Source organism: Myotis lucifugus, unplaced genomic scaffold (genome assembly GCF_000147115.1).
Source record: "Myotis lucifugus unplaced genomic scaffold, Myoluc2.0 scaffold_229, whole genome shotgun sequence".
Classification (NCBI taxonomy): Eukaryota; Metazoa; Chordata; class Mammalia; order Chiroptera; family Vespertilionidae; genus Myotis; species Myotis lucifugus.
In genome coordinates, this window is record NW_005871277.1 from 862,900 (window position 1) to 887,488 (window position 24,589).

Below are 24,589 nucleotides of genomic sequence, written 5' to 3' on the forward strand. Positions count from 1 at the left end.
GCATTTCTGAAATAAACCAAGTTAGTGTGCTCTAGTAACATTTTCATATATTTTTTATCCGTTGACTAATAATGTTTAGGATTGAAAAATATATTTTCATGAGAAATATTGGCATGTCCTTTTTAAATAATTTTCTTGTTGGGTTTTAATACCTATGTTACAGGGTATCATATAATGAGCTGAGAAGAATTGCCTGTTTTTCTATTATGGGAAAGATTTTCTTACGTGTTTACTAGATGTTACAAGGAGATTTTTTTCTGTGGGAAGATTTTTAAATCTCTTTATTGAAATAGAACTGTTTATATTTTTATATGTTCTTGATTCTTATGGGAGTTTGTATATTTTATCTAAGTTTTCAAATTTCTCTGCATGAAGTGTCAACAATGTCGCCAGATGATGTTATTAAGTTTCATAGAATCAATTAGTATTCCCTTTTTATTCCTGACACCGATTATTTGTGCCTTCTCTTTTTTTCTTGCCCTAAATGTTTGTCAGTTTTTTAAATATGTTTTTATTGATTTTTAGAGAGAGAGGAAGGGAGAAGGATAGAGATATATAGAGAGAAAAACATCATTTGTCGGCTGCCCCCTGCATGCCCCCTACTGGGGATCAAGTCCGAATCCCTGGCTGGGAATTGAACCAGTGACCTCTTGGTTTATGGTCGATGCTCAACCACTGAGCCACACAAGCCGGGCATGTTTGTCAATTTTAATAATCTTTTCCAAAAAACAGCACTTTTTGTATATCCTCTCTTTTGTATGATTGTCTTCTGTATCAATAACATTTGCCCCTATCTTCCTTTTCTTTAAAATTTGTGGGTTTTTTGGCTGCTTTTTTCCCAAGATCTGGAGATGGATGTTCAGATGGTTGACTTTTAGACTTCTTTTTCTGACATGTGTATTTAGAACTAGAATTATAAACATATCTATAACTAAATCCTAAATTTGGATATGTCATTTTCCATTGGTGTTCTCTACTTTCTAGTTATCATTATGATTTCTTTATAAAACGTATGTTATTCAGAAGTATACTAACTAGTACACTATCTCTTCATGTATTTTTATGTGTTTTTTTGACCATGATGTTATCATGTCACCCTTTCATCCCTGTCTTTAACTTCAGGCTGTTTTACAATCGCAGGTGTTTCTCATTTGGTATTGGCGAAGGAGCCTCCACCAGCCTCATAAAAGGCATTGCCCGGGCATCAGGGGGCGCCGCAGAATTTATCACAGGCAATGAGAGGATGCAGTCGAAGGTGAGGGGCAGGCCTGTGTCCAGGGGGGCAGTCCAGAGGGAGTGGGGGCAGGGGGCACCCTGCTGCAAGAGCTGAGGCAAACTATTGCCTCTGGGATTCATTTCTTTATATTCCCAGGGCTTTGGGCTATAGACTCAATGGGACTACTTTTGTCTTTATGTGAACGGGGCCCCGGTAGTTTCTGGGGAAATGGCATCTAGTCCCAGCAGTTGGAAGTCCAGCAACAAAATGTGGAAGAGGTCAGGGCTTTGTGTTGAAAACAAGAAGGAGAGAAACTTAAGAATTTTGCCTGCTGAGCTTGGCATTCCAGTTTGTGTGCTTTAGGGCCCGGTGGGTCCTGGTGTCTCTCCTCCATGCAAATGACACAAAGAACACAAGCAGGATGGCCCTAGCCAGTTTGGCTCAGTGGATAGAGCTTTGGCCTGCAGACCAAAGAGTCCCGGGTCCCATTCCGATCAAGGGCATGTACCTTGGTTGCAGGCTCCTGCCCGGGCTGGGCCCTGGTCAGGGCTCAGACAGGAAGCAACCCATCAATGTGTTTCTCTTACATCCATGTTTCTCTCTGTCTTTCCCTCTCTCCCACTCTCTCTGAGGATGGATGGAAAAATATCCTTGGGTGAGGATTAACAACAACAAAAAACAAACAAGAAAACCCCACACAGAAACAAGAAGGACAGCTGTAGTATGTCTGTAGGTGGAAGAGGCGGTAAACTGCTACTCCGTTTGATGAGTCAGCACAAGGAGGCATCCTCCACCTCTGGTTATAGTGCTGCTTTCCTCTTCCCCAGTTGGTGCCATTTCTTATCGAATGCCTACTTCTCTGTTACTTTATACACATTTATTACGTGTCTCTGCCTTAGCTTCCTCGTGTGTAAAGGAAAAGAACATCCATCTCCTAGTGGAGTACTAGGGAGTAGGTCAACCATGGGTTGGGCTGCAAGCTCCTGGGGCATGATGAACACTCAGGTAGGAGTAGGTATGGTTGCCATTATGTACTTGTGGTGTTTATTCTGTTCTCTTCCCTCCGCCAGGCTCTCAGGGCCCTGAAGCGCTCTCTGCAGCCTGTGGTAGAGGATGTTTCTCTGAGCTGGGATTTGCCTGCGGGTCTGTCTGCTAAAATGCTTTCCCCAGAACCAAGTGTCATCTTCCGGGGTCAGAGGTTGATCGTCTATGCCCAGTTGACTGGGACGATGCCGGTGAGATTCCATTCTTGCTTGTTCCTCTAGCCAGAGTCGCCACTGCCCCGAGCTCTGCTCCGGACGCTTGCCCGACAGGGTCAGCCTCCCTCCCCTCCCCATCATGTCAAGCTTCCGGTTTTCTGAACTACCTGGTTTCTAGCCAGAAACTTTAAATGTGTGGGGTTGGGGAGCTGCCCCGATTCTGCCATCTCTCCCTGGGTGATCTCTCCCTCCCATCCTGTCTCCTCTTCTCTACCTTTCAGCCAGCAGAGGCAACAGGGAAAGTTTGCCTCAAGTACACCCTCCAGGGCAAGCAGTTTGAGAATCAAGTGGCGTTTTCTCTACAGCCCAAGTCGGATGCCAAGTAAGATTTCCATTTTTCTTTCCTAGTTCCTTCCTTTTCTTTCTCCTTCCCTTCCCTCCCCTTCCCTTTCTTCTTGTCTCTGCCATCCTTGGGGGTCAGTTTCCTGCTCTTCATTTCGGGCTCAATGATTTCCCTAAAATCACTTTTCCTTTTCCGGCCCCTCAGATTTCATCCCACCCCTATCTTTATGTTCCTCCCTGCGGCATCCCTAGCCTGTCAGGGCTCTGAGTAGCGGCACAGGTGAGCTTCTCCCTGAGTCACAGGAATCTTTTTTCTGTCAGCCTCACCATTCATCGCCTGGCTGCCAAGTCCTTCATCCAGACCAAGGACATGGGCTTCGAGGAGACTCCAGCAAATGACAAAAAGGAGGTGCTGAAAATCAGCATGGAGTGCGGCGTCATAAGCTCCCACACGGCTTTCATTGCCATCAACAAGGATCTCAACAAGCCGCTTCAGGGACCCCTGACTCGCAGCGACGTTCCAAGTCCAATGCTATTTGCTCAGTCTATGATGATGTGTTCTCCTGGTATGCCGAGTGGTGCTCTTTTTCGGGTGTGTTGTAGTTCTCCTCGGATGGGTAGTGCTCCTGGTCCGATGTTTGGTGCTTCTGCTCCGATGTTTGGTGCTTCTGCTCCGAAATCACAGACCAGACTTAAAAGTAAGTTTTATTCTAATCAAACTCACATAAAATAAGGGGCCCTGTATACCTGGATACATCATTTAAAGCAAATGTTTATGAAAAGTCCTTCCCTCCCTACCCCCCTTGTCTCTCCACATCTAGGATCTCTGGCTGTTGTAAAACTTTTCTGTCCTAGAAAACTAGACATTACACCATTAGCAAGAAAATGTAAAGCACTCCAAGGGGGGAAAAATGAGGGAAATGAAAGAGAAAGTGCATATAAGCATTGAGTAGTTACACTGCCTAAATCTGAAGCTGAGGTATCCTATTGATACTGGTTAATGATTACACAAATGGCAGGCAAACAACCTGGTAGTGCTAGGAAATGGGTGCTGATTGCTGGGCTGTCTCAGACGTAAACCAGAACTGGAGAGAGAAATGCTCAGGGAGACAGTGCTTTTGTCAAGGAATGTTGAAGGGCCGATCAGCTGCAAGGTCTGACTGAGATCACCATGGAGGATCAGCTAGGCAGCGACCCACCTCACAGAACAGAACTTGCTTCAGCAGGGCTCGGGTACCTGTTAAGTCCACCCCATGAGTACGACGCTTGTGGAGGTGGTGGGGTGGTGATGCTTTGACATGGTCTGAAGCTGTCCACTGGGTACACTGGCTCTGGGGACTCCTGGGAGATTCAGGCCAAGGTCAGCCACTGCCTTTGTTTTGCCCCAGGGCCACCCAGCATGAGCTACAAAATGATCTGCAGATGGCTGCTACTTGTGTTGAGCTTGGAGGTGCCTAGAGAAGCCAAGCTACAAACCAAGGCTGGCTGTGGCTAGTGCCGGGCCCAGGGTCACTTGGCAACAGGTACCAGGCCAGATACTGCTTATTTGAGAGATTTTAGGAAAATATGAAGCATGAGCCAAGACAGGCCATTCTGATGGTAAAGCCACTAGAAACAGCTGGTGTGGACAGGGCCTCCGGGAATCACCAGGGTGGGGCTAACAGTGTTAATCCAGGTTGATGGAGACTCAGATATGGTGGCCACCTGCTGGCTCTTTGGTGGAAGGTTCAGCAAAGGAACAATGGCCTCTACCAGTGCTTCTGTCTGGAAGAAAGCTGCCCATCCAGCTCTTGCTGTGATGCCAGGCCATTCAGTACCTCCCTGTATGTCTCAGGTGCCTTTCAAATAGCTGCCCCATGCTGGAGCTCTGAGGAGTGAGTCCCAGTTAGTCCATATGTGGACTCTTTAGGAGGAACTGCTTGGGACTCCTGCAGCCTCTGTCTCCCTCAGCCTCGTCCCTCACTGTTTTTTATAACCAGAAGTTATGGGGACTTTTCTTCCCAGCACTGGAACCCTGGGCTGGGGACTTGGTGTGGTGCTCGGACCCCTGGCTCCTCAGGGGGTACCTCTATAGCTGAGACATCCCCACTAGTTTTTATCTGCCCCACATGGGTGTGGCACCAATCCCTCCTACCAGTGTGGATATGGCTTCTTCTTTAATTCCATAGTTCTAGGACTTCCATTGAGCTTGACTTCAGGCAGTTCTGAAGGATGGTTGTTCTGTATTTTAGTTGTAATTTTGATGTGGTTGTGGGAGGAGGCAAGGATACTGCATTTATTTATACCACCATCTTGTTTGGAATTTCTGGATATTCTATTTTTAAAGTATTTGTTTTTTTTTTCAATTAGTTCTTTACAGGTGGAACAATTCTGCTTGATAATCAGATATCTTGGCTTAGGTGAGAGTGGCTGGAGTAGAGTGGAGGTTGAAGCCATTTAATTGATTTGAGGAGGACAAGAAGCTTTGAATTAGGGTGCTGGATAGGTTATGTACATGGGTGCTTAATCTCTAAAGATGATGGCAGACTTTGCAAGGAAGTGAAAGTCTTTGATCTAGTTTTCAGGTACTTCAGTGGGTGTTGAAAATGGACAAAGAATTTGGAGGTTGACAGCACCTGGAAGGTAATTTAGGTGAAGCTGAAGAGTCATGCTATGGATGTGGCCATTTGGACTGAAGAGGTTGCCAACCCCACCTACCTCACCTCTCAAACATGGATGCGTGGGTTCTGGTACCTGGAGCAACCACCATTTGAGAAGGCTAGAGGGAGAAAAGATTTCTAGGAAGAAAAATTAGTTTTGAGTTGAGATGAGTGGTTGAAGGAAGCCTCTGATAATGAAACTAAAGATGCAGAAAAGATCATTGTCATGTGTCAGCAGGACACCATTGGAAGGGCATGGAGGCTGCAGAATTTGGGCTCCTGGGAGAAGAAAAAAATGCACAGTAAAAATGATGACTGAGGCTGACACAGAAAGGAGCATATATATGTCTCAAATTATCAGGGCCCATTGCCTACAGCAGAGAGCATAGGTTGCCTCAGTGTCAATGGCTATATTGTGTTTTTTGAGCTCATACAAAGCCCTATTCTCCTACCATCCTTCCGCATCTCTGCCCAACTCATACCAGAGCATGTCCTACCCGAAGAATGGTTACGATCCCCATAGGTTCACAATTAACAAGAGCCTGCATTCTCTAGGTGAGCATCTTCCCAGGGATATTTTCTCACTACGGCTTGTCTGTCACACATATAGAAATGAAGAGATTTCTAAAGCGTGGTGGTGGTCCTATATCAGTGAAACACCAGCCTGACGTGGAGCAGTATGATGATTGTTATGATTCCGGTGAAATGTCACGGGAAGGTTCTTCCATCGACATGACCGACTTGGAAACTAACCATTCAGGTGAGACGACCCTCAGCTCTCTTTCCTAATCTATGGGAACTGAAGAGCTCATCCTCCGTGTTCTGCTGTCTTGTGGCTTTCTCTACCCAGGAGGTGATCGGTTGGAGAAGTGTCAGGACAGAGGGTAAAATTTCCCAGTCTTTTTGTCAGGGCCAAGCCCCGCTTCCATAGTCTACAACACAGGACACTGAAGCCTGCCCCAGTGGAGTTCAGGATGAGCCCCTCTGCCATCTCATCAGCTCGCACGCCTTGCCTACTGACAGGGGCCCTCCTCTTGCAGAACCCTCCTGCCAGCCTGTTTGGGCCCCAGCCGCATGAATCATTCTCTTACAGGTTGGGTTTGAAGACCGACCTTTTTTTTATATATATATTTTATTGATTTTTTACAGAGAGGAAGGGAGAGGGATAGAGAGTCAGAAACATCGATGAGAGAGAAACATCGATCAGCTGCCTCCTGCACACTCCCTAGTGGGGATGTGCCCACAACCAAGGTACATGCCCTTGACCGGAATCTAACCTGGGACCCTTCAGTCCGCAGGCCCACGCTCCATCCACTGAGGCAAACCGGTTAGGGTGAAGACCGACCTTTTTCATGCTTCCTGATGACTTTCTGTCACTACAAGCTGTTCCTTGGTCATTTCATTGCCTTGTGTCCCAAACACCTGGGTAGTCAAAGTACATGTTACCTAAAATAGGCTTAAAGGCAACTTCCGTCTAGTCTCTTCCCGTTTTGCAGCAGGTGTTTATGGTGTCCAATCGTTTCATCGTTCCAACATCTTTGCCACTTATTCTCTCTCTATGCATTCTTCTCACGCTGCTAATACAGAAAGGGCTTCGAGGTCTAAGGTAGATTCAGATCTCTTGTTGAATACCAGTTACTGTGGGGTCTTAAGAAAATTAGTTAACTTTTTATTTGTTTTACTTTTTAGAAATATTTTTATTGATTTCAGAGAGGAAGGGAGAGGGAGAGATAGAAACATCCATAATGAGAGAGGATCATGGATCGGCTGCCTCCCACACACCCCCTACTGGGGATCGAGCTCTCAACCCCAGGCCTGTGCCCTGGCAGGAAATTGAACTGTGACCTCATGGTTCATAGGTCGATGCTCAACCACTGAGCCACACCAGCCGGGCAAGGTAACTTTTTAGAGCCTTAGCTTCCTCCGCTGCACTATCATGCACCGCCTCATGAGAACTTCCTTCATGTTATCCACGGAGTAGGTTCTCAGTGCACCGTAGTGTTGGTTTCCTGCGCTGTCCTAAAACCTAGTCACTAGCAATATCCCCACTATAATGAGCTTCCTCTCTCATGGAGCCTCTTACTAATGTAGAGAGAAGAAGTTCCCAGCAACTACTATTTGCTGGGAGCCATTTCAGCGCCTTTCTGGGTCCTGGATGTTTTTCCTCACACATCAGGCCTTATTGTCTCCCGTTTACAGAGAAGGCTGTGATTTCTGTGGGTTAAGTAACTATTAGATTTTGAGTGCAGGCAGACCTGAGATTCAAATGCAGACTTCTGATATTCAGAACCTTAGTTGTTGTTGTTTTTTTCCAATTAGAGTAGAACTGTTTTTCTTGCCTACTAATTTCTAATTTGCACTGAGTATATCATCCCATAGGATAGCTATCCAGATGTGAGATGCTTTCTATGAAAATTCTGTGGTCTTCAAGCAGCTTTTACACCATCAGGATTGGACACTATACTACGTTTTAAACATGTTTTTATTGATTCTTAGAGAGGAAGGGAGAGGGAGAGAGAGAAACATCGATCATGTGCCCTGACTGGGAATCAAACCCGTGACCTCCCAGTGCATGGGACGTTGCTCATCCAATTGAGACACACTGGCCACAGCTAGACTGCTCTTTGAGGTAGACTGCTAACTGCTTCCTTTATTTATGCCTGCTCTCTTTTGACATTTTTGATCATTAAAATTCAAGCTATATTTATCTAGATGTTTGTTTTTAAATCCTCACCCAAGGATATTTTCCCATTGAATTTTAGAGAGAGGGGAAGAGAAAGGGAAAGACAGAGAGAAATATTGGTATGAGAGAAACACATCGATTGGTTGCCTCCTGCATGTGCCCTGACCAGGGCCCAGGCCGGGAAGGAGCCTGTAACTGAGGTACATGCCCCTGATCAGAAACAAACCTGGGACATTTCGGTCCGCAGGATGACGCTCTATCCACTGAGCCAGACCGGCTAGGATTATCTGTAATTTTTTAATATACCTAACGTTTTAAGGGTCATTGCCACAAGACTGGATAAGACTTTAAATAGCACTATCATGTGAGTTCTTTAGTGCCCCATATCTTCCTCTCCTTTCTGAATTTTTAAGTGCATCTCTCCTAGTGGCAGCACAACACTGGGGTGGCCCGCATTGTCACAGAGAAAATACATGTCACCTGGGTGAGGACCGAGATGGGGAACTTGGTAGGATCTGCACTCTTGCTATAGCCCAGTGATGGCGAACCTATGACACGCGTGTCAGAGGTGACACGTGATCTCATTTTTTTGGTTGATTTTTCTTTGTTATATGGCATTTAAATATATAAAATAAATATCAAAAATATAAGTCTTTGTTTTACTATGGTTGCAAATATCAAAAAATTTCTATATGTGACACGGCACCAGAGTTAAGTTAGGGTTTTTCAAAATGCTGACAAGCCGAGCTCAAAAGGTTCGCCATCACTACTATAGCCTTTCTCTGGATTCAGACTCCCTCCCTGACGTATGCCAAGGGGCCAAATTAAACTTCCTAGTTTCTCATCTTCTTTCTTTTTTTTTTTCTCCCCCAAAATCTTTGAAGATGATCCTCTTGTACAGCTGATTTCCCTCCAAAAGGCAGATGGTTCCTGGGATCTGAATGAAGGTCTGGCCGTGGTCCTGGGTATGAGCTTGGGAGATATGCAGGCTGCACTCCCTGTCAAGGTGAGACTCGGGGAAGAAAAAAGGAGTTTGTCTATTTTTGAGAAGTTGGGTCAGTAAAGAGAATTGGATGGATCATGACTCACCTGAGGAAGCAGAATATAGGAGATCATACACTACGTAAATCTCTAATAAATAGAGGTTGAAGGTATTTCCTGGGTAGGTTAGAACAGAAGGAACAAGGACCTCATGGTCCAGCCAGTAGGAGATGATGGATGACAAAGGGAACGCAGAAATTCTCTTTTTCTTTGACTGATTCTCTGCCATCCATCTTAGTGATAATAACAGCTGTTCATTGAGCAGTTACACACTGTGCTACACACTTAACTTTCATGATCTTATTTTTTCATCACAACAATGAAGAAAGGTAAGTCCTATTTATGTTGCTGTTTATAGATGAAGAAGCTGAAACCCAGAGAAGTATAATAATGAGTCTAAGTTTACCTAACTAGTTAGTGGCAGAGTGGGGTTCAATTCTAGGACTGACTACCTTTCGAACCCACATTATTGCTCCTCTTCTTAATGAGGAAGCTGTCCAGAAATTAGCAAAATCTAAGTTAGGAATATGATGTATAAACAGGGATGATATAATTATTGTAAATGGATTCAAGTCTGCTGATGAGGACAAATTACTTCTTAGAATTTCAAGATAGCTTACTAATCGAGATATTGTGAAATAGAAGACAAATGCCAAAAGCCTGGAAGGCAATGTGGTTTTGAATTTATCAAATCTGGAAGGTGATTCAATAAACCTCAGATATCCTATAATTACAACAGCAATACAGTATCTACTAGTTCGATGTAACTGTCAAGCTCTTCAAATATGGTCAATGCAAATGAGGAAGTACATTTTTAATTGAATTGAAATGTGCTATAATTGTGAAATGCATTCTGATTTTATAAACTTGATATAAAAAGGAATGTAAAATATTAGTTATTTTATATGGATTATATGTTATATAAGTGGTTGACTGTGTACCTATGCACCAGGAGGTCAGGGTTTGATTCCCAGTTAGGTCACATGCCCTGGTTGCAGGCTAGATCCCCAGTAGGGGGCCTGCAGAAGGCTATCAATCAATGATTCTCTCTCATCATTGATGTTTCTGTCTCTTTCTCCCTCTCCCTTTCTCTCTGAAATCACTAAATATATCTATCTATCTATCTATATTTATATATTTTTAATAAAACTATATTTTGAAAATACTTTAAAATATACCAGGTTAAATAAAATATATTATTGATAACATAATTGTACTTTTTTATTTTTACATGTGGCTGCTAGAATTCTTAAAAGTATATCTCTATTGAAAAGACTTTCCTAAAACAGACAATTACAAAAGTAATTTATAAATAATTTATTAATTTGATTAACAAATATAATGAATTTATAGACAATTCAAAGAGGACATTAAGGATCATGAAGATCTAGCTCGGTTTCATTGAGAACAAGACATGTTAGACTAACACTTTCTTCTTGGACATGGTAACTTAGCCAATAAATGAACAGAATGAAGAGCCCTGGTGTATCTGAATTTCATTAAGGAATTTGAGCTTTTCTTAATGATTAGTATATGGACTGGTTACAAACTACTTGGAAACCCATGGTACTGAATAATGAATTTATTCAAATGAAACAGATATGCAGATCCGCCAGTCTCTGATTCTCTGGGGGTCCATATTTTCAGTGAGTATTTAGGTGAAGATATAGACCAATACGATCCTATTTGTATGTGACAGAACTGGGAGATGGCGTAGTAGACAAGAAAATCAGGATCCCAAAAGACCTGAACAATGACTTGAACTTAAAAAAAAAAACAACAACCTGGCATAAACACTCTTTTTCATGCTAAATTCTCAACTATACAGGTAGAGAATAGAGGCCAAATGACAGGGGTTGCACATGAAAATTCGAGATTTTAGAGGACCATCAACTTATTATCAATCAGCGTATTTGAAACATGATTAGTTGAGGGCAAAAGGATTGTCAGGAAACCTTTATGTATTATACAATCTGGGGCTGGAGTCACGGAATTTTATAAGTACATTTACCTCCAGATGTGACCATCTAAATAGATATATTTTAGAAATCACTGTGTTTGTTTCTAGACTAGGAGAACAAACACGGGATTCTTACTGCTTTGACAGAAGTCCTCTTAAGGGAGAATGAAAGGAACCGGGAATTTTGATCTGAAACAAGTCTACTCAGAGGCCATGATAGCTGTTTCCAAATTTTAACCCTCACGATATAAAAGAATTTATTTTAATCTATTGTCTCTAAAATCTGGAATCGGGACCCGCAGGTGAAAACTCACCTTTTTCTGGTCTATGGACGACTTTCTGTTGAGCTGGATGAGCACTGTGACCTTGAATCAGAATGTTTGGTCTCCAGTCCCAGCTCCGTCATGTGCTAGAAGACTCACTTTGGGCAAATCATTTCACTTTTATATGCATCAGTTTTCTCTCTTAAACCATGTGGCTATTGGTAATTCCTCAATATGTTTTTGTGTTGGTGAGGGTTCAAATAAAAACACATACATGAAGATGCTTTGGAAAAAATAGAAAGCCACCATGCATGTGTGTTTTGTTGTTTTGTCATAGCTGGCTAATCCTCGTTAGGGGTGTCTTAGGAATTTCAAACAATGTCCTGGTGGTTACACTGCAATAAAAATTGAAGACATTTCTACCTTAAGACTCACTGGATGGTTGCCCTGAGGTTTAGGGCCTGGCATTGTGCCTTACAAGTCATAGAGCAGGTTAAGGGAGACCAGGTCACCTCATTTAGTAGCAATGAGTGGGGGGAGGGACCTGGTAGGTGAGGAGGGAGTGCAGGCTTCAGGGGCGTGTCTCTGTTGTAGAGTGTGGATTCCTCAGGCTGGGCCACTGTCCTGGCGGTGATCTGGCTGCATGACAAGTATAAGGACATGAAGTGCGAGTGGGAGCTTCTGGAACGGAAAGCTGTGGCCTGGATTCACAGCCATGCAGGTAGGAGCACCAGCCTGAGCCCTCAGCTCCTTCCCTCCTTAGAAAGCTCTGCATCTTCCTGGACATTGAGCCCCCAGGCTGTCCTGGTCTAGACCTTTTCGGTCTCCCAGCTAGTTCTCTCCTGGGCAGGATGAGGGTGCTGTCCTCCAGTGGGGGCAGTGGGAGGTGTGTCAAGAGGGAAAAGGAGCATCGATGGGGAGTGTGAGTTGGAAAAGGGACATGAAGTGGCATTTATTCTTCTCACTCTGTCTGTACTATACTGAGTGTGAGACTGAACTTGGGGCATTTCTTTTTTGAGTGTTTATTATCTCACTGCTGCTGGATATCTCTGGGGCCAGAGGGCAGGAAAGGGAATCTGGGGGATGTGATGAGAAAAGTGGGGGTGCTAAGCAAAGATACAAGCAGGACTCAGGGGAGATGACCTAGGAGGTTGAGGGGAGACTGGGAGAAAGGCACTTCCTCTCACTGTTGTCCCTCAGCCCTCATTTTTGCTTTCTCCTCACAGGCTCCGCCGCGGATGGGCTGGTGAAAGCTGCTGTGGGCTTTCTGAAGTCATCGGTGGATCCTGCCGTCTTTGCACCTTGAGGATCCCGACCAGAAACACACGTGCCTCCTTCGTGCTCCTGTCCCCTCCTGTCCCCTCCTTCTCCCAGAATGTGATCTTGTCTTGTATACTGTTGGAGACCGGGTGTAAGCTGACATGGTCCTTGCACCTGAAGGGGCTAGCAAGGCTGGGACCCTTACCCACACAGTTTTCCCAGACTTGTTTGGATGGCGGTTATCAGTAGAATGAGAGCAACCTCTGTAGAATGAGAACAGCCTTTCATGGCTTACCAAGAAGTCTGTAACTATTTACTGAGATTTGCTGTACAGAGAATTTGTCCTTCTGCTCTGTCCCTCCCTTAGAGATTAAGAGGAACAAAGAATACATTCCTCCTGACAGACCTCCTATTCAGTGTTTTGTGTATAAAAGGCATTGCGTGGTTAATAAACTGACTGCAGGTCCTCGATGGACCTGCAGTCCTCCCAATCCCGCTCTCCTGTCTTTCTTTTTTTTCTCAATTTCCACCTCCCTACCTCAGCCCGGTTCAACTTGTCAGGCTGGCCCTGACAGTATGCCTCTCCTGTCGGCTTCCTGTAATAAAAGTCAACAATGCCCTCCCCACCTTTACTCCATGTTCCAGGTTCCCTCCAGATATGACATCCTTTCCCCAGCATGTGCCCTCAGCCAGGCATCATGGCCCCAGACCTGTTCTCTTCCTGGAAGGAGTTCAGAGGCAGTGAGGTCCCTCCCGGGTTTTTCAGAGTGAGGACATGAGAAACAAGGGGTGTGGACTCTAGGCTACAGGTTGCTGGGTTGATGTTAGGGATTGCCTGGATTGGAAAGTTCTCTGCATTATTTGTTGTCTAATCAGTCTTGCTTTTGGGGACTTATGAGGACAAGACTGGTAAGCTATCCAGTTTTCTATTCTTAGGTAGAATAAAGAGATGGAGGGGCGGTTGACAGCCAACATTGGGATCCACATAACCTCCACATGAGGTTCAAGGGTCCACTGTGAGGGTTGGCACTGTTGGGGACCTTCTTGGTCGATTCTGCCTGGGTCTTGTTAGCTTATACTTCCCGCCTCCCCTCATACTGCCCAAGGGTTGAGTGGTAGCTGTGGGAGACAGATGTTTCTTCTTAATCAGGATGCATCTTAGTAAGAGGGCCATCATGGGATCCTTCGTCCTGGCCTGACCCGTGAGGCCTCTGAATCGGGCTCTGATCTAGTATACTTTTATAAAAAGCAGGGCTAAAGGCAGCTTTGCCTGAGACCCAAAACCTGGGCCACTCACCCCAAGAGAAAGAAAGGAGCTCCCAGTGATCATGCCTGACCTTGCAGTCCCACACACTCTATCCTAGTGGAAGGGACCCTATTGGATGTGTTGCTCCCTAACATACTGCTGTATCAATATTAAAATGACACTTGGTTGTTTCTGGTATTTTATAGATTTATTCATTGAATCTGCATGGGTTTTCTCATCCCTTGTTTTCCCTCCCAACTTTTTTTTAAAATATATATTTACTGATTTCAGAGAGGAAGGGAGAGGGAGAGAGAGATAGAAACATCAGTGATGAGAGCGAATCATTCATCGGCTGACACCTGCATGCTCCCTACTGGGGATCAAGCCCGCAACCCGGGCGTATGCCCTTGACTCGAACCTGGAACCCTTCAGTCTGCAGGCCGATGCTCTATCCACTGAGCCAAACCATCTAGTACCCTCCCAACTTTACTGATACCTCCCCTGTTCATATGGTGTCCTGTCCCCTTATCTTCTGTTGCAAGCTGATTTCCTAGGGCTCTAGTCAGAAAACCACTATGAGAACCCTGGCCCTACCCTTACATAGTTATGTGAAGATAAACAAATGATTGATTCCCTCAGAGGTTAGTGTCTCCATCTGTAAAAGTAAATGATGACGTTAGAACTGGGTTCTGACTTTCCCCTTGAACCCTCAAGACTTCTGAGCAAGGCCTCACTGTCTATTCGCTCAGGTAAAGGATGGCCTAGACCAGAGTTCCCTGAAACTTCTGAGTGAACTGGTGTTAGGAACGTGCCCGCGTTTCCCAGTGAGACCATCTCTCAAGGACTTTCTTCCCAGTTTGCTGGTGGCTGCCTGTGACCTGCGGAGGGCTTGTTGAAATGCAGCTTGCAGACACTTCACTATAGTACTAGAGTGTATTTGTTGTTCATGTTGTAATTATGATCATTATGACTTTTATTTCCTAGCGAATGAAACTATGTCAATGAAAAATGTTGTATAAATTACGTAAACGAGTACAGCGAAACCAGAGTTTAAATGAAGTGTTCTGATTTCTTATGCCAGTTCTTTTCCTGATGTATTTCAGCGGGTATTAAAGAGTTCGAGTTTGTTGCTCAGAGATATTGTGAGAGTTTAAGAGAGAGTTAGACTTCGTGTGCAGGAATTTCCCTCGATCCCTTACTTACAGAGTCGCCACTTTATCTCAGGTCCCTAGGCGTGGGCGGGTCTTTCCTGAACTTTTGGCTGAGGGTGTTTATGGGAGTGACTCAGAGGCTTGGATGCCCAGCAGGTTGGTGGCCCGCTACTGAGCGCTGGGGGGGTGGGGGTGGGGGGGTGGGGAGGGGTGTCCCCGCTAACGGGGGCTGAGACCGGTGCCAGCTGCCTGCCTCTCCCACCTCCAGCTCTGCTCGGGTCCGTTTTAGCTGCAAGCCCGAGGGGTACAGGAGTTAGTCCTGGTGTGTGATGGGGGTTTGGGGTGGCGGCTAGGGGGGGAGGGGGTGCAGGTGCAGCAGGTGGGAGGTTGGGGGCATCTTGTGGGGCTGGAAGTGGGAATTGTCATCTAATCATCTCAAGGCCCCTCTCTCTACTTTCTCTTTCACTTTACCTCCCTCTCCCCCTCCCCTTCATGCAGACAATTCATAGCTCCTCCATTTGATGTAAATTTATGTGGTGAAATGGAGCTTCAAACCTCCCCCCGCCCCCCCATCCAAATCATACTGCAGCCCCTAAACCCTTCTATATAGAAATTCAAGGGGCAAGTTCAGATACCTTCTGTGACTCCCTGGATGCCAAAACTCTGGGACGGAAAATTTAAAATTTAAATCACTCCTGGTTTCTTTTTCTTTTAAATATATATTTTTTATTGATTTCACAGAGAAAGGGAAAGGGAGGGAGAGAGGGAGGGAGGGAGGAAGGGAGAAAGAGAAACATCAATGATGAGAATCATTGATCAGCTTCCTCGTGCATGTCCCCTCCTGCGGATGGAGTCCACAACCCTGCCTGAACCCTGACCGGGAACGGGACCCCAAACCCTTTAATCTGCAGGCTGATGCTCTATTCACTTAGCCAAACTGGCATGGCCACTCCAGGTCTCTATCCCAGCCTTGCTCTGCACCCCCATGGCCTGTGGCCCACCCGGGGTTCTCCACTGGCCCTTATGTGGTCCCTGCGCCACCAGCGCCCCCCTCGCCCAGGGCAGCGCCTGGATTCCTGGCACCTGAGGCACTGACCCGCCCTTCCCTCCCTTCTCCCAGCCTCGGATTCACCTTGGAGTCCCATCAGCTGCTGCGGACAGCCTGCTCCCTGTTGCTGGCTGCAATTCTCAAGTGCCCTGGGGAGGGAGGGGGAAGGAGTTCTGACTCAGCATAGGTTGTCCTGGGAAGGGTGGGGGTGAGGCTGCAGAAGAGCAAACCTCCCCTGGGAGGGATTTGTTCTGGGTTAGAGTCTGGAGACAAGCCTGTTTCTTTGCAGGAGACACTCAGCCACTGCTCCCTCTGTCTCTTCACCGGAAAGCCGCCCTTTGTGAGTACTGCCCACCCTTACAGATTGGGTAGCCCTCCGGTTTCTCCAGCTGTTATACCCCTCTATCCTTGTCCTTCTCAGGCGGTAAGCTCCCTGCTGGGTTCCTAGAAACTCTTTCCTAGCCCAGCCCCAGCCTGTGGGACCCGAGAAAGATCCCCATCAGATGTGAGCATGGAAACCCTCTCGCTGAGCCTGCGTTCCTCTCCCCTCAGCCTGGACCGCCTCTGTGGTTTAGCCAGTGTGAGCCTTTTTGCCACCATCTGTTTTTACCCAATCCCTGAAAATAAAAACAGACACAAAACAACAAGCCTGCTGTATTGGCGCTGATTTGTAGGTATGGGGGCCTGGTGTATCAGAAACCACTGCAATCAGCTGGGTGAGCAACACAGCCATTGCTCTGGCTTGGAGAAGGGTGTGGTGTTTGTTTGTTTTAATCTATTTTTTTTTTAATATACTTTTATTGACGTCAGAGGGGAGAGGGGGAAGGAGAGGGAGAGGGAGAGGCTCGATCCCCAGTAGGGGGCGTGCAGGCGGCAACTGATTAGTGATTCTCTCTCATCATTGATGTTTCTATCTCCCTCTCCCTTCTTCTCTTAAATCAATAAAAACATACTTTATTTTTTTTTAAAAAGTGTAACATAAATTATAACCCATGGACATAATATTTTTTGGTATATCACATGAAATGGTTGTCTGAGATTATAATAAAATTTGGAAGACATGTTTTGATTTAAAATAGAGGGCATGTTGGATATATGATATAGTAATCGCCTGGACAGAGAGAACAAACAGGTTTCAATAATGAGCCCCAAAAGAAAAGTCACAAGGTACATGATCTAAGTTGCAGAAGTCCATTTTGGATCAGGCAACGTCTTATGTGCAGGGCCGAGACTCAACCTGTAAGATAACATTTATTTGGGAAAGCACAGAGGTAGCAGTAGTTCCCAGGAGAAACGGGCTTAGGAAACATGGGATGGAGGCAAAGGAGAGGCCCTCGGGGCCTTGGAAGGAAGGAAGTTCAAGGTGATGCGTCTGGAGGGATGAGGAACGGAAGAGGAAGGGAAAGGCAGGGGCTGGCTCCCTGGAGGGAGCGTGGGCCTGGTTCTCTCTTATATAAGGGTTTTAGGGGCGATCCCAGGGGCGGATCCGAATAGAATATTCCGCAGCTTTCCAGGTGTGTCCTTTCAGGGTTGTGGTCTCCACTGATGGATTGATCAGTGTCAGGGCAGGGGGGTTATTATTCAGTGCAGCTGGTCCCGAGGTCAGCCATGGTGCTGCTTGCCGGGTTTGGCTGCTTTTCTGGGCCTGAAACTGAATGAAATACACCTGAAGCCTAGATGTTCTCTCCGGGGAGGAAAGGTCAGGGGTCTAAACCCCAATGACCAGGGTATGCGAGGGGAGGAAAGGTCATTCCGAGGACGAGGTCCTACCCTACACATGTCCATGGCTAGGACTGGGGCCTTCCGCCCTGGTGACCTTCTGCATCTGGCCCATCCTCCTTGCTCTGCTCAGGTCTGTCTAACGGCCACCTACAAGAGTAACAGCCCCGGTCTATTTAACAACAGCGACAAGAACAGCACTCATGTCTATCATCATATGGGCCAGGCCCCATTCCTAGGACTTCATCTATCTTCATTCATCTGTGCATAGACATATGATTTTCATTTTAGAAATACTGAGGTTCAGAGGCGTTCATTACATTCACTGAATATACCTAAAAAGTGGTATAATAAAAACACTTCCGAAAAAAGTGGACCTGGCGCTTGAACCAGCCTTCGTTGAGGTTTCCTGTCTAGCTTTCCACCAGGGTCTGGCATTTAGAAGGAGCCTTGCTATGGACACCTTTATCCCCTTCTGTTCCACTTCTTTCTCCTTCCTGGGTCCCCCATTAACCCTCTGAATAGATGTTGATGCCAGAGAGAAGCCCATCGGTATTGGTGTTTGGATAGGTAATCCCCACCATGGCGCTCCATTCATGATGTGTCTTTTCCACAGTAACCCTGTGTCACCATGGTGTCCCCTCCCTGCGGCCTGCTAACCCGCCAAAAGGAGCCGGGTAAGCCTGACTCGTGACTCTGATTTGCCATTGGACCTTTGGCACCTCGCACGATGCCTGGTCAGCCGGAGGCCTTCTGTGAAGGTTGGTGACCTCTTGAACTCTGGTCTATCTCTAGTGCCACTGAAGAGCATCTCGGTGACCTTGTCCATTCGAGAGTTTGTGGCTGGTGTATCTGCTACCTTGAACTATGAGAATGAGGGGAAAGATCCGTTGGAGGCCTTCTTTGTTTTCCCCATGGACGAAGACTCAGCTGTCCACAGCTTCGAGGCCGTGGTGGATGGGAAGAAAATTGTGGCAGAATTGCAGGAGAAGTCCGAGGTATGAGGGATGACTGTATTCCTTCCTCCCTTTTTATGCCCATAATGCATGCTCTTTAGGGTCCCTATCAAATGCAACTGCCCAGAAATGTTGATGTCGAATGCTTTGTTCTCTACTCCCCTCTAACCGGTAACTTTCCTAAAACCATTGGAGGGAAACACCCATCGAAGGCACTCAGGGTTTGGCTGTGAACTTGGCAAGACCCATCACAGGCTCACCCCACCAGTCTTTGCTTCCTGTGCCACTCGTCTCCTCCTCAAGCATGTCCCCTCTCATGTCATGTCACCCGTCTTCCCTTGTCCTCCTTAGGCCCGCACCAATTACGAGAATGCCATCAGCCAGGGCCACCAAGCCTTCTTGTTGGAGGAGGACGATCAGGCTGGCGACATCTTCTCTTGTAACGTGGGGAACCTGCCCCCCGGGTCGAAGGCGGCACTCACCCTGAAGTACGTGCAGGAGCTGCCTCTGGAGGCCGACGGGGCCCTGCGCTATGTGCTCCCCGCTATCCTGAACCCTCGCTACCAACTCTCCAGTGAGTAGACTCTTCCTTCAAATACTCACGGGGAAGACCCCCCTCAGGGTTGTCGGGGGGCTAAACATTGTGGGGAGGGGACACACCACTGAGCTCACTTTCCATAGGAGGGTCTGAGGGCAGTGGCCTTCAAATGAAGAATCCTGCAGTCCCTTCGAAGGACGTGCCTTACACACTCAGCCTGGCTGCCACCGTCAGCTCCCAGCATGCCATCAAGAGTGTCCAGTGCAGCTCCCCCGTGAATCCTATTGAGTACCTTGACGATAAGACTTCTGCTCAGGTAATTAGTGAGCACACGCTGTGGTTGCCAGCACCCCTGTTTTTGGGTCCTGATCTACCTCCCTCCATCTCCTAAATATCGCTAACTTTCCCCTGTTAACCCCGGGGGGAATCGCACTGGGCCCCTTCTTTTTTTTAATATATTTTTATTGATTTCAGAGAGGAAAGGAGAGGGACAGAGAGATAGGAACATCAATGATGAGGGAGAATCATTGATCGGGTGCCTCCTACACGCCCCCTACTGGGGATCAAGTCCACAACCCAGGCATGTGCCCTGACTGGGAATCGAACCCGGGACCTTTCAGTCCCCAGGCCAACGCTCTATCCACTGAGCCAAACTGGCTAGGGCTGGGCCCCTTCTTTATCCTTATTTCATCTCCAGAGCCTCCTGCCTGTTCTCGCCCTTGCTCCTGGCTCTGTTTACATATGGAAGGAGCCGGTAGCCCTCAGCTCTGACCTCAGCTCTGACCTCAGCCCTAGGCAGAGGCACGATGGTTCTAACATGGCTTCTTTGCTTGCTCCCAACTCAGATCTCCTTGGCTGACGGACACAAATTTGATCGAGATGTGGAGCTCCTGGTTTACTACAGTGAGGTGCATACCCCCAGCGTGGCTGTGGAGATGGGGGTGCCCGCAGCAAAGCCCGGTATGTTGCTTCTTCCTTTGTAGTTACCGCCTAAGGTCGTTGAATTACCCTCAAATTACCCTCACTTTTTGTTTTTCTATTCAGTAAAGGGTAAAAAAAAAAGGGGGGGGGACTAGTTTATACTATGGCATGCAGAAATGGTTCCATATTGAATATCATGTGACTATGTCTTATATGTAAATTTTGGTGAATTAGTAGGTACTTAGACAAAGGACATGAAAAAAAAGTTTACAAGGGAAATGCAGCTAGTTTAAAAATATGGGACAATGATCAGCCTCTACAAGTAAAAATAAAAGTAAAATAAAAGTAAATGATGTGACTTTTTCACTTTTAAAATGATCAAGGATTTCCAAATCTGGGAACACCTCATGCTTTAAAAGGTGAGGTGAATTTGGCACTCTTGCAGATTGCTTTAAGCAAAAATAATTTGGAATCAAACTTTGGAGAAGAGATTTGGCGATATGTGTCAAAAGAAACGTTCATTTTAGTGATTCCAATTTTTGGAATCTTACCTAAGGAAATAGATTTAAATGTAAGTAAAAATATACACTAAAATGGCCATTTTCATAATATCAAAGATTAGTAAATAATCAAATGTCTCACAGTAACTTAATTCACTATGCTGGGATTACTTGATGAGTTATTATGCAGCTACCAAAATCATATATGATGACAGATTTAAATAATATAGAAAAAAAGCCTTCTAACAAGGATTAAGTTAAAGAAAAGTAAGTTATACAAACAGATTGCTATAAAAAAATAACCTGTCAATTAAGAAAAACATTTAAAACCACAGGAAATATGCACATAGTAATTATGATTAGATTAAGACTAACTTTACATTCTAAATTTTTTGTTTTACCTAATAAATAACTTTTATTGATTGATTTATCATTCCAACCTGTAATCTCACCTAGAGTTCTTTGTTCTTTTTTTAATTGTGGTAAAATTTATCTGACATAAATTTTAAGTAAAAAGAAAACTAATACTTTGGTATAAAATTTACATAACGGAAATTTTACCATTTTAATTATTTTTAACGATATAGCTCTGTTGCCTTAAGTACATTCACCATGTTGTAAATATCACCCTTATCCATCTTCAGGGTTTTTGTTTTTTTTTAATCTTAACCTAGTTTCTTAATTTCTAAGCCTAAGTTTAGTTTCTTACTAGGTTTAGTTTTTAAATTTCTTTAATTTATCTTATTTTCCAAGTTTTCCTTAGTATATATCTACTTTTCCTGTTATTTTATTTTTTTTTGTTTATTTGTTTTTATTGATTTCAAAGAGAGGAAGGGAGAGACAGAGAGAGAGAGAGACAGAGAGAGAAACATCAATGATGAGCATAATCATTAATCTGCTGCCCCCTACACACCTACTGGAAATCGAGTCTATGACAGGGGCATGTGCCCTCATTAGGAAGTGAACCATGACCTCCTGGTTCCTAAGTCGCTGCTCAAACACCAGGCCACAAGGGCTGGGCTGTGTACTTCTTCTTCTTCTTTTTTAAAAAAAAATATATATTTTATTGATTTTTTACAGAGAGGAAGGGAGAGAGATAGAGAGCTAGAAACATCGATCAGCTGCCTCCTGCCCACACCCCACTGGGGATGTGCCCACAACCAAGGCACATGCCCTTGACCGGAATCGAACCTGGGACCCTTCAGTCCGCAGGCCAACGCTCTATCCACTGAGCCAAACCGGTCAGGGCTGTACTTCTTCTTTTAACTGTACTGGTGTAACACATGTCAGGGCCCGCTGTCTCGGGCCTCCCTGAGCTGCCATGGCCCTGGACTACAGAGATCATGAAGCGTCACTGGAAAGATATTGACACTTCTGAAGCATTTCCCACTTTGGTGGAATGACGCATCCTTGGGGACAATCATAGTCAAACACAATGTCTTGGTTTAGGCTCTTACTTTCATAGCTACCACTGCTTTAAAGATATGTAGCTATAGTTGATCTTCAATAGGCCATTTTTCTTATCTCATTGTTGACGTTTGGCCAAGGTAACTTCACACTCCAGCTCACAAATTGGAACTCCTTAATTTGCCTTCACTCGTTTAACCATTCCTGCCCCCCTCATCCCCTTCCCAACCGCCCCCCTGCTCAGGGCAGGCCGTCCAGGCTAAACCTGTTAGAGGGGGTCCCAGCCTCAGCCAGGTTTGCTCCAGCTCCTGTTCCCTGAAGCTCTGAGCTCTGTCTTTGTACATTATTTGCCTGGTTTTGTCCTTCCCTTTGGGCGAGCTCCCCCTTGTGTGCCCAAGAAGTACTCCCACAACAGTATGTATGTTTTTAGTTCCTTTTCATCTCATGGTGTCCTTATTCTTTCTGAGTAGATTCTTTGATGGGAGATCCATCTGCGATGGTGAGTTTCTACCCGAATATCCCAGAGGCTCAGTCATCAACTGCATGTGGAGAATTCGTCTTCCTCATGGACCGCTCGGGAAGTATGCATTGTCCCATGAATAATCAGAATCCATCTCAGCTGCGCATACAGGCAGCCAAGGTAAGACTAGTTCTTTTTCTGCTCATGTGCTCAAGTAAGGGTGAGTCTCCGGGATTAAATTAGAGTCCATCTGGGTCATCTGGATCAGTGTTTCCAGCTGCACTGCAGCTCACGTGACCACTGCGAGGACTATAAGACTGGGAGGCGCGCTCTGGGTGAAGGCCCACACCCGCAGGAGTTAGATGGGGAGGGTCTGTGTGTCTTCAAGGGTCCTCTCTCACTCGCTCCCCATACACTCTTCCTTCAGGAAACACTGATTTGGCTGCTGAAGAGTTTGCCTGTAGGCTGTTATTTCAACATCTTTGGATTTGGATCGTCCTTTGAGTCCTTCTTTCCGTAAGTTTCTAGAAAGGCTACAGAGAATTCAAAAAAAGATCCTCTAGAGCAGCGGTTCTCAACCTTCTGGCTCTTTAAAACAGTTCCTCATGTTTTTACTCCCAACCATAAAATTATTTTCGTTGCTACTTCATAACTGTAATGTTGCTACTGTTATGAATCATAATGTAAATATCTGATATGCAGGATGGTCTTAGGCGACCCCTGTGAAAGGGTCGTTCGACCCCCAAAGGGGTCGCGACCCACAGATTGAGAACCGCTGCTCTAAAGAAAGGACTATATTGTTAAAGGGGTTACGGTAGAGTTGACCTTGACACTGGGGAGTTCAGGTGAGGTTGTTTATAGTGGTGGGGATCTCAATGCGGGGGATGTGATACTGGGCAGTGTCAGCTAGCTATGTCCCTGCATGTGTTTGCTTTACTCAGGGAGAGCGTGAAGTACACTCAGGATACCATGGAGCAGGCCCTGAAGAGAGTTAAGAGTATGGACGCTGACCTCGGGGGCACAGAAATCTTGGAACCACTCAAGGCCATTTACAGTAGAACTTCCATCTCAGGCCACCCTCTCCAGGTAAGAATAGGAACAGAGCTCACAGAAAGGGGGGAGAGAGAACTCAACTTCGGTTCCAGAATGTATAGCCCTGAGTTTCATTGTAGGATTGTCCCAACTGGGTGTGCATTTCAGAGTTGTCTGTCATGTAGTAAAGGGGAAAACACAAAAGGGATTTCATAGAAACCCTCTTCCTTAGCTCCATGCTCCGAACTGTGGAGGTGGAAGCTCTCTTGTGGAATGCCACAGAGGCCTGAGGTGAGACTGGGAGGGTGAGGAAAATGCCCAAAACCATGTGAAAACCTGATGCAAGTGACAGTGGCCCATAGGGATTTCACACGTGTCCGAAGAGGCATCAGTGTCTCCGGCATGAAATAGTCGAGTTTTTCAAGGGCAAATTGCGGTATTTTAAAAATGAACTTAAAAAAAGAAAACGTGAACTTCATAGAGACTTGACCAATGTCTTCTGTGTTCAGCTTTTTGTCTTCACAGATGGAGAAGTGACCGACACATTCAGTGTCATTAGAGAAGTGAAAAGCAATGGGCATAGGCACAGGTATGCAGACAATGTGTGTGTTTCTGGGTGACTGACCACATGTAATCTAGGGCCTTGTGGTTCCAGTGCTGACAAGTAAGGATGGACAGGAATACTGTGGGGTTATTTCGGCTTCTTTTTGAATAAAAGTTAATGTTACACAGTTTTTATTCTATGTATTTTGCTTCTTTCCCCCAACAGTATATAGTCACCCATATTTTGCATGGAATCATAGTTAATTTTCACTGGGGTATAGTACTCCACAGGATGGCTAAACCATAATTTATTGATTGATTCTACTGCTGATGGACTTCCATTTAGCTGTTTAAAATAATGCTTTTATGAATATCCTTGTATTCTTATACATGTATATTTTTGCATACACACACTTGTGTGTGCACCTCTATATGCATATATACATATTCATTTTCACATGTGTA

At 45.5% G+C, this 24,589-nt stretch overlaps 2 protein-coding genes across 6 annotated transcripts in view; both read left to right on the forward strand.

Moving 5' to 3' along the window:
* LOC102438544 (von Willebrand factor A domain-containing protein 5A) overlaps positions 1-12,899 on the forward strand; it is a 24,387-nt gene extending 11,488 nt beyond the window's left edge. For 2 of the 5 annotated variants that reach the window (XM_023762033.1, XM_023762034.1), the window contains exons 12-19: positions 1,123-1,255; positions 2,287-2,451; positions 2,697-2,797; positions 3,079-3,455; positions 6,007-6,156; positions 8,964-9,085; positions 11,938-12,064; positions 12,570-12,899. In XM_023762033.1, coding sequence (XP_023617801.1) covers positions 1,123-1,255; positions 2,287-2,451; positions 2,697-2,797; positions 3,079-3,455; positions 6,007-6,156; positions 8,964-9,085; positions 11,938-12,064; positions 12,570-12,649 — 1,255 coding nt within the window. In that variant the 3' untranslated portion in view covers positions 12,650-12,899. Of the gene's footprint in view, positions 1-1,122; positions 1,256-1,871; positions 1,965-2,286; positions 2,452-2,696; positions 2,798-3,078; positions 3,456-6,006; positions 6,157-8,963; positions 9,086-11,937; positions 12,065-12,569 lie in introns of those variants that run through there. The other 3 variants (XM_014463945.2, XM_023762035.1, XM_023762036.1) reach the window with 3 other exon arrangements.
* Positions 12,900-18,372: 5,473 nt separating this feature from the next.
* Positions 18,373-24,284, forward strand: VWA5A (von Willebrand factor A domain containing 5A). The gene is made up of 9 exons (XM_023762037.1): positions 18,373-18,444; positions 18,563-18,765; positions 19,075-19,297; positions 19,405-19,577; positions 20,107-20,221; positions 22,560-22,729; positions 22,977-23,065; positions 23,491-23,635; positions 24,091-24,284. The coding sequence occupies exons 1-9, from the start codon at positions 18,399-18,401 to the stop codon at positions 24,199-24,201; spliced, it is 1,275 nt and encodes a 424-aa protein (XP_023617805.1). The 5' UTR covers positions 18,373-18,398; the 3' UTR covers positions 24,202-24,284.
* The last annotated feature ends 305 nt before the right edge of the window (positions 24,285-24,589 follow it).

Bases quoted from the DNA above. Each gene is read 5' to 3' on its own strand.
- VWA5A (XM_023762037.1), top strand. From the start codon at position 18,399: ATGGTGTCCCCTCCCTGCGGCCTGCTAACCCGCCAAAAGGAGCCGG. The intron at 18,766-19,074 runs GTATGAGGGATG...TGTCCTCCTTAG, and splicing joins AATTGCAGGAGAAGTCCGAG to GCCCGCACCAATTACGAGAA. The intron at 22,730-22,976 runs GTAAGACTAGTT...CTCTTCCTTCAG, and splicing joins TGCGCATACAGGCAGCCAAG to GAAACACTGATTTGGCTGCT.